The 9,442-nt window shown below is 50.9% G+C and overlaps 1 protein-coding gene across 1 annotated transcript in view; it reads right to left on the bottom strand.

Moving 5' to 3' along the window:
* Positions 1-450: 450 nt before the first annotated feature.
* Positions 451-9,442, bottom strand: part of LOC134340343 (integrin beta-7-like) — a 34,887-nt gene continuing 25,895 nt past the window's right edge. The window contains exons 14-16 of the mRNA XM_063037472.1: positions 5,959-6,152; positions 2,578-2,741; positions 451-1,274 (exon numbers count right to left, since the gene is read on the bottom strand). Of these exons, the coding sequence (XP_062893542.1) occupies positions 1,209-1,274; positions 2,578-2,741; positions 5,959-6,152 (424 nt within the window). The 3' untranslated portion in view covers positions 451-1,208. The remainder of the gene's footprint in view (positions 1,275-2,577; positions 2,742-5,958; positions 6,153-9,442) is intronic.

The following is a 9,442-nucleotide window of genomic DNA, read 5'->3' as shown; positions in this document are numbered from 1 at the left end:
GATCCATCTGTTCCTCCACACTGCTAGTAATCTTGCCATTAACCCAAGATCTAGGCCTCAATAACTCCCTGTGCAACTGGAACCTCAATTTCCTCATTTGCAGACTCCAGTCAGCTTGGGCTGGCAACAACATCTCCACAATCTCCATCAGCACAGGTGCACCATAAGACTGTGTGCTTAGCCCCCTGTTCTACTCGCTTCACACCTATGACTGTGTGGCTAAGCCCAGCTCCAACACCATATACAAGTTTGTTGACGACACCACAGTTGTTGGTTGAATCAAAGCGGGTGACGAATTGGCATATACAGTGGCATACAAAAGTTTGGGCACCCCTGGTCAAAATTTCTGTTACTGTGAATAGCTAAGTGAGTAAAAGATGACCTGATTTCCAAAAGGCATAAAGTTAAAGATGACACATTTCTTTAATATTTTAAGCAAGAAAACTTTTTTATTTCCACCTTTTCCTCTTTCATTATTTTGAAACTGTAAAAGGGCCCGAAGCAAAAGTTTGGGCACCCTGCATGGTCAGTACTTAGCAACACCCCCTTTAGCAAGTATCACAGCTTGTAAGCACTTTTTGTAACCAGCTAAGAGTCTTTCAATTCTTCTTTGGGGGATTTTCGCCCATTCTTCCTTGCAAAAGGCTTCTAGTTCTGTGAGATTCTTGGGCTGTCTTGCATGCACTGCTCTTTTAAGGTCTATCCACAGATTTTCGATGATGTTTAGGTCGGGGGACTGTGAGGGCCATGGCAAAACCTTCAGCTTGCGCCTCTTGAGGTAATCCATTGTGGATTTTAATGTGCGTTTAGGTTCATTATCCTGTTGTAGAAGCCATCCTATTTTCATCTTCGGCTTTCTTACAGACAGTGTGATGTTTGCTTCCAGATTTTGCTGGTATTTAATTGAATTCATTCTTCCCTCTACCAGTGAAATGTTCCCCGTGCCACTGGCTGCAACACAAGCCCAAAGCATGATCGATCCACCCCCGTGCTTAACAGTTGGAGAGGTGTTCTTTTCATGAAATTCTGCACCCTTTTTTCTCCAAACATACCTTTGCTCATTGCGGCCAAAAAGTTCTATTCAAAAGGTTCAAAGGAACATCTAAACAAGCCTGATGCATTTTGGAAACAAGTCCTGTGGACTGATGAAGTTAAAATAGAACTTTTTAGCTGCAATTTCACTGGTAGAGGTGATCCAGAAGTCCTGTTTAGTCAGGCAGGAACTGGGGGTTGATGGTTGTGGTGGTGGCACTTTGGTAAAGAGGGTTATTCAGCTGTAGGAGGGGAGAGGGAAGGAGAGTCAGGGGCTTACAAATTATTCCCCCCCCCAAATCAGAACCCACAAAAATCACCTGCTCCCAAAATCACATCCCCCAATCACACTCTCCCCACAATCAACCCTCCAACAAAATCTTCCCAAATCACCCAGAATCCCCTGAAATCTTACACACCCTGAAAATTCTTCAGAGCCTCTCAAAATCTTCCAAAATCCCCTGATGTCCCGCAAAATTTCCCCCAAAATCACTCCAGATCCCAGAAAATCATACCTTTCCGAACCTCCAGTTCTTACCCTGAAATCTCCAAAAAACTCAACAGCTCCAAACACACATGTACACCCCAAGGCAGACAGACACGGGCACACACCCACACACACAACCAAGACAGACAAGGATACAGACCCCAAAACAGAGAGACACACATACACACACACAATCCAGTTAAATCCCCTACAACCCCTTCTCCATCCTACACCCCCCCCATCGCTGTCACCCCCTCTCCATTCCCGACACCCCTCCTGTCTCTGTCACCCCCTCTCCATTCCCGACACCCCTCCTGTCTCTGTCACCCCCTCTCCATTCCCGACACCCCTCCTGTCTCTGTCACCCCCTCTCCATTCCCGACACCCCTCCCGTCTCTGTCACCCCCTCTCCATTCCCGACACCCCTCCCTGTCGCTGTCACCCCCTCTCCATTCCCGACACCCCTCCCCGTCGCTGTCACCCCCTCTCCATTCCCGACACCCCTCCTGTCTCTGTCACCCCCTCTCCATTCCCGACACCCCTCCCCGTCGCTGTCACCCCCTCTCCATTCCCGACACCCCTCCCCGTCGCTGTCACCCCCTCTCCATTCCCGACACCCCTCCCCGTCGCTGTCACCCCCTCTCCATTCCCGACACCCCTCCTGTCTCTGTCACCCCCTCTCCATTCCCAACACCCCTCCTCTCTGTCACCCCCTCTCCATTCCCGACACCCCTCCCCGTCGCTGTCACCCCCTCTCCATTCCCGACACCCCTCCTGTCTCTGTCACCCCCTCTCCATTCCCGACACCCCTCCCCGTCGCTGTCACCCCCTCTCCATTCCCGACACCCCTCCTGTCTCTGTCACCCCCTCTCCATCCTACACCCCTCCCTGTCTCTGTCACCACTATGTCCCTTACACCTCTCCACATATCCATGACCCCTCCCTCCCCTACACCCCTCTTCATCTCTGTAACCCCTCCCTCTCTGTCTCTGTCACCCTTCCCTCCCCCACACCCCTCCCTATCTCATTGGTATGGAGGGAAGTTCAAGGCCACTCACCAAGTCCCACTGGGCCCTCTCCCTCTCCTTGATAAAGCGTTGATACTCTCTGCGGTCTCTCATCTCTGTTGCTCCCCTCCACGCCATCAGGATGAGAAGACCCACCAGGACAATCCCTGTCATCAGCCCACCGACCATCACGAGCCGATTGGGTGCCTCCACCCCTGTGAGGGCAGGGTTCATAAACGCAGGTTAGACCGCCAGACATAGGAACAGAATTAGGCCATTTGGCCCATCGAGTCTGCTCCACCATTCAATCATGGTTGATCCTTTCTGCCCCTCCTCAGCCCCACTCCCCAGCCTCCTCCCTGTAACCTTTGATGCCATGTCCAATCAAGAACCTATCAATCTCTGCCTTAAATATGCCCAATAACCCAGCCTCCACAGCTGCCTGTGGTAATAAATTCCACAAATTCTCCTCCCTCTGGCTAAAGAAATTACTCCACATCTCTGTTTTAAATGGACTCCCATCTATGCTGAGGCCATGCCCTCTTGTCCTAGACTCTCTCACCATGGGAATCATCCTTTCCACATCCATTCTATCTAGGCCTTTCAACATTCAAAAGGTTTCAATGAGATTCACCTTCGTCCTTCTAAATTCCAGCAAGTACAGGCCCAGAGCCATCAAACATTTCTGATATGATAACCCTTTCATTTCCAAAGCCCTTGTGAACCTCCTCTGGACCCTCTCCAATACCAGCACATCTTTTCTTAGAGGTGAGGCCTCACCAGCGCCTTGAATCCTCAGCATCACATCCTTGCTCTTGTATTCTAGATCTCTTGAAATGAATGCTAACATTACATTTGCCTTCCTCATCACAGACTCAACTTGAAACTTAACCTTTAGGGTGTTCTGCACAAGGACTCCCAAGTCCCTCTGCATCTCAGATTTTTGGATTTTCTCCCCATTTAGAAAATAGTCTGCATACTTACTTCTACCAAAGCGCATGACCATGCATTTTCCAACATTGTATTTCATTTGCCACTTTCTTGCCCATTCTCCTAATCTGTCTAAGTCCTTCTGTATCCTACCTGTTTCCTCAACACGACCTGCCCCTCCACCAGCAATCTTTGTATCATCTGTGAATTTGGCAAGAAAGCCATCTATTCCATCATCTAAATCATTGATATACGGCATAAAAAGAAGTGGTTTCAACACTGACCCCTGTGGAACACCACTAGTCACTGGCAGCCAACCAGACAAATATCCTTTTATTTCCACTCGCTGCCTACTACCAATCAGCCAATGCTCTAACCATGTTAGTAACTTTCCTGTAATACCATGGGCTCTTAACTTGTCAAGCAGCCTCATGTGTGGCACCTTGTCAAAGGCCTTCTGAAAATCCAAGTATACAACATCCACTGCATCTCCTTTATCTATCCTACTTGTAATCTCCTCAAAGAATTCCAGCAGGTTCATCAGGCAGGATTTTCCCTGAAGAAAATCGTGCTGACTTTGTCCTATCTTGTCCTGTGTCACCAAGTACTCCATCACCACATCCTTAGCAATTGACTCTACCATCTTCCCAACCACTAAGATCAGGCTAACTGGTCTATAATTTCCTTTCTGCTTGTCCCCTGTTACTTCTCCGGCCTCATTTTCGAGCGGTCCTACCTATATTCACTCACATCTCTCTCTTATTTTTTTTACGTACTTGAAAAAGCTTTTTTATCCACCTTGATATTGTTTGCGAGCTTGCTTTCATATTTCATCTTTTCCCTCCTAATGATTCATAATTGATTTCCGTAGGTTTTTAAAAGCTTTTCAATCCCGTTAATTTTTGCTTTGCTGTATGTCCTCTCTTTTGCTTCTACATTAGCTTTGACTTCCCGTCAGCCACAGTTGTACTATTTTGCCATTTGAGTATTTCTTTGTTTTTGGAATACATCCATCCTGCACCTTCCTCATTTTCCCCAGAAACTCATGCCATTGCTGCCCTGCTAGCAGTTCCTTCCAATTTACTTTGGCCAACTCCTCTCTCATACCACTGTAATTTCCTTTAATCGACTGAAATACTGCTACATCAGATTTTACCCTATCAAATTTCAAGTTGAACTTATTCAGATTGGGATCACTGTCTTCTAACAGTTCCTTTGCCTTAAGCTCCCTAATCGCCTTTGGTTCATTACTTAACTCCCAGTCCAGTATAGCTGATCCCTAGTAGGCTCAACGACAAACTGCTCTAAAAAGCCATCTCTTAGGCATTCAACAAACTCACTCTCTTGAGATCCATTACCAACCTGATTTTCCCAATGGACGATCATGTTGAAATCTCCCATGACTATCCTGTTGTAATCTCTGGTCCACATCCCAGCTACTGTTGGGAAACCTGTATATAACTGCCATCAGGGTCCTTTTACCCTCGCAGTTTCTTAACTCAACCCACAAGGATTCAACATCTTCCGATCCTATGTCACATCATATCTTTCTGTTGATTTGATGCCATTCTTTAACAGCAGAGCCATGCCATCCCCTCTGCTTACCTTCCTATCCCTCCGATATAACGTGTAACCTTGGACATTCAGCTCCCAACCACAACCATCCTTCAACCACGATTCAGTGATGGCCACAACATCAGACCTGACAATCTGTAATAGTGCAACAAGATCATCTACTTTATTTCTTGTACTCCGTGCATTGAGATATAACACTTTGAGTACCGTATTTACTACCCTTTTTGATTCTGCATCCCTAATACACTGATTCACCATGCTGGCTGCAATTTTGTCCTATCATCTCCCTGCCCTTTCTGACAGTCTGACTGCATGCTATTTTTGCTTTTTTTTTCCAAAACCATCCTTTCTATCCTGAGTCCCTTCACTCCGGTTCCCATTCCCCTGCCAAATTAGTTTAAACCCTCCCCAACAGCTCAAACAAACCTGCCCATGAGAATTTTGGTTCAGGTGCAACCCATCACTTTTGTACTGGTCATCCCTCCCCTTGAAGAGATCCCAATGATCCAAGAACCTGAAGCCCTGCCCCCTGCACCAGCTGCACATTAATCTGCCAAATCATTGACCAAAACGGGCATAGGGGGTGACACGAACCGAGGGTCTGCTTTAACGACACATACTGACAGCACAGTGGCCGAGGGAGGTGCGGAATGCCGAGGGATGGGTGGTGGAGGCTGTGGGAGGGAACGTGAGGAGAGAGTGCCATGGAAGGCGCAGTGAGGAGGGTGGAGGGAGTGAAGAGGGCTCGCTGTGGGAGGGACAGAGAGGGGGTACTGCAGTGGCAACAGAGGGAACAGCTGCAGAGAGGAGAGTGAGTTGGGAGCACTGCGAGAGAGTCAGAAGGGAGGGAAGGGGAGGAAGGAGGCAGGGTCAGTCAGGAGAGAGGAGAGTTATGGAGGAGGTGATGACGAGGGAGCTTCCACTTGCCTATCTCGCGGACAATCAAAAGTTGGCTGAACTCCTGCACCACAAACTCCAGCACCGTGCCCTCTGACAATCGCTCCATGCAGTGCAGGCCAGTGTTGGGAAGCTGCTTCTTCACAGACACCGACATGTTTTGGCAGGTCATTGTGCAGGTCTCTGACAGACGTCCTTTCATTACGACACACTCAACACAGTCCCTGCACAAGATCAGACAGAGAGTGAAGATTGCTCCACACTGTCCCATCACACCCTCCCAGGGTCAGACACAGAGTGAAGCTCCTTCCTCGCCAACCCATCACACATTCCCGGGGTCAGACACAGAGTGAAGCTCCCTTCACACTGTCCCATCACACACTCCCAGGGTCAGACACACAGTGAATTTCCCTCCACACGGTCCCATCACACACTCCCAGGGTCAGACACAGAATGAATCTCCCTCCACACTGTCCCATCACACACTCCAGGGGTCAGATGCGGAGTGAATCTCCCTCCACACCATCCTATCACACACTCCTGGGGTCAGACACAGAATGAATCTCCCTCCACACTGTCCTATCACACAGTCCCAGGGTCAGACACAGAGTGAATCTCCCTCCACACCAGCCCATCACACACTCCCGGGGTCAGACACAGAGTGAATCTCCCTCCACACTGTCCCATCACACACTCCCGGGATCAGACACAGAGTTAATCTCCCTCCACACTATCCCATCACACACTCCCGGGGTCAGACACAGAGTGAATCTCCTTCCACACCATCCCATCACACACCCCCGGGGTGAGACACAGAGTGAATCTCCCTCCACACTGTCCCATCACACACTCCCGGGGTCAGACACAGAGTGAATCTCCCTCCACACTGTCCCATCACACACTCCCAGGGTCAGACACACAGTGAATTTCCCTCCACACGGTCCCATCACACACTCCCAGGGTCAGACACAGAATGAATCTCCCTCCACACCATCCCATCACACACTCCCTCAGTCAGATCCAGAGTGAAGCTCCCTCCACACGGTCCCATCACACACTCCCAGGGTCAGACACAGAGTGAATCTCCCTCCTCACTGTCCCATCACACACTCCCGGGGTCAGATGCGGAGTGAATCTCCCTCCACACCATCCCATCACACACTCCTGGGGTCAGACACAGAATGAATCTCCCTCCACACTGTCCTATCACACAGTCCCAGGGTCAGACACAGAATGAATCTTCCTCCACACCGTTCCATCACACACTCCCGGGGTCAGACACAGAGTGAATCTCTCTCCACACCATCCCATCACACACTCCCAGGGTCAGACACAGAGTGAAGCTCCCTCCACACCATCCCATCACACACCCCCAGGGTGAGACACAGAGTGAAGCTCCCTCCACACTGTCCCATCACACACTCCCAGGGTCAGACACACAGTGAATTTCCCTCCACACGGTCCCATCACACACTCCCAGGGTCAGACACAGAGTGAATCTCCCGCCTCACTGTCCCATCACACACTCCCGGGGTCAGACACAGAGTGAATCTCCCTCCACACCGTCCCATCACACACTCCCTCAGTCAGATCCAGAGTGAAGCTCCCTCCACACAGTCCCATTACACACTCGCAGGGTCAGACACAGAGTGAATCTCCCTCCTCACTGTCCCATCACACACTCCCGGGGTCAGATGCGGAGTGAATCTCCCTCCTCACTGTCCCATCACACACTCCCGGGGTCAGACACAGAATGAATCTCCCTCCACAGTGTCCCATCACACACTCCCAGGGTCAGACACACAGTGAATTTCCCTCCACACGGTCCCATCACACACTCCCAGGGTCAGACACAGAGTGAATCTCCCTCCTCGCCAACCCATCACACACTCCCAGGGTCAGACACAGAGTGAATCTGCCTCCACACTGTCCCATCACACACTCCCGGGGTCAGACACAGAGTGAATCTCCCTCCACACTATCCCATCACACACTCCCGGGGTCAGATACAGAGTGAATCTCCTTCCACACCATCCCATCACACACCCCCGGGGTGAGACACAGAGTGAAGCTCCCTCCACACTGTCCCATCACACACTCCCGGGGTCAGATGCGGAGTGAATCTCCCTCCACACCATCCCATCACACACTCCTGGGGTCAGACACAGAATGAATCTCCCTCCACACTGTCCTATCACACAGTCCCAGGGTCAGACACAGAATGAATCTTCCTCCACACCGTTCCATCGCACACTCCCGGGGTCAGACACAGAGTGAATCTCTCTCCACACCATCCCATCACACACCCCCGGGGTGAGACACAGAGTGAAGCTCCCTCCACACTGTCCCATCACACACTCCCAGGGTCAGACACACAGTGAATTTCCCTCCACACGGTCCCATCACACACTCCCAGGGTCAGACACAGAGTGAATCTCTCTCCACACCATCCCATCACACACTCCCAGGGTCAGACACAGAGTGAAGCTCCCTCCACACCATCCCATCACACACCCCCGGGGTGAGATACAGAGTGAAGCTCCCTCCACACTGTCCCATCACACACTCCCAGGGTCAGACACACAGTGAATTTCCCTCCACACGGTCCCATCACACACTCCCAGGGTCAGACACAGAGTGAATCTCCCTCCACACGGTCCCATCACACACTCCCAGGGTCAGACACAGAGTGAATCTCCCTCCTCACTGTCCCATCACACACTCCCGGGGTCAGATGCGGAGTGAATTTCCCTCCTCACTATCCCATCACACACTCCCGGGGTCAGACACAGAATGAATCTCCCTCCACAGTGTCCCATCACACACTCCCAGGGTCAGACACACAGTGAATTTCCCTCCACACGGTCCCATCTCACCCTCCAGGGGTCAGACACATAGTGAATATCCCTCCTCGCGAACACATCAAACACTCCCAGGGTCAGACACAGAGTGAATCTCCCTCCACACTGTCCCATCACACACTCCCGGGGTCAGACACAGAGTGAATCTCCCTCCACACTATCCCATCACACACTCCCGGGGTCAGACACAGAGTGAATCTCCTTCCACACCATCCTATCACACACCCCCGGGGTGAGACACAGAGTGAAGCTCCCTCCACACTGTCCCATCACACACTCCCAGGGTCAGACACATAGTGAATTTCCCTCCACACGGTCCCATCACACACTCCCAGGGTCAGACACAGAGTTAATCTCCCTCCTCACTGTCCCATCACACACTCTCGGGGTCAGACACAGAATGAATCTCCCTCCACACCATCCCATCACACACTCCCTCAGTCAGATCCAGAGTGAAGCTCCCTCCACACGGTCCCATCACACACTCCCAGGGTCAGACACAGAGTGAATCTCCCTCCTCACTGTCCCATCACACACTCCCGGGGTCAGATGCGGAGTGAATCTCCCTCCACACCATCCCATCACACACTCCTGGGGTCAGACAGAGAATGAATCTCCCTCCACACTGTCCCATCACAGACTCCGAGGGTCAG

This window comes from Mobula hypostoma, chromosome X1 (genome assembly GCF_963921235.1).
Source record: "Mobula hypostoma chromosome X1, sMobHyp1.1, whole genome shotgun sequence".
Taxonomy (NCBI): domain Eukaryota; kingdom Metazoa; phylum Chordata; class Chondrichthyes; order Myliobatiformes; family Myliobatidae; genus Mobula; species Mobula hypostoma.
The sequence above is the reverse complement of the archived record's forward strand: the minus strand, read 5'-3'. Positions and strand labels throughout refer to the sequence as shown.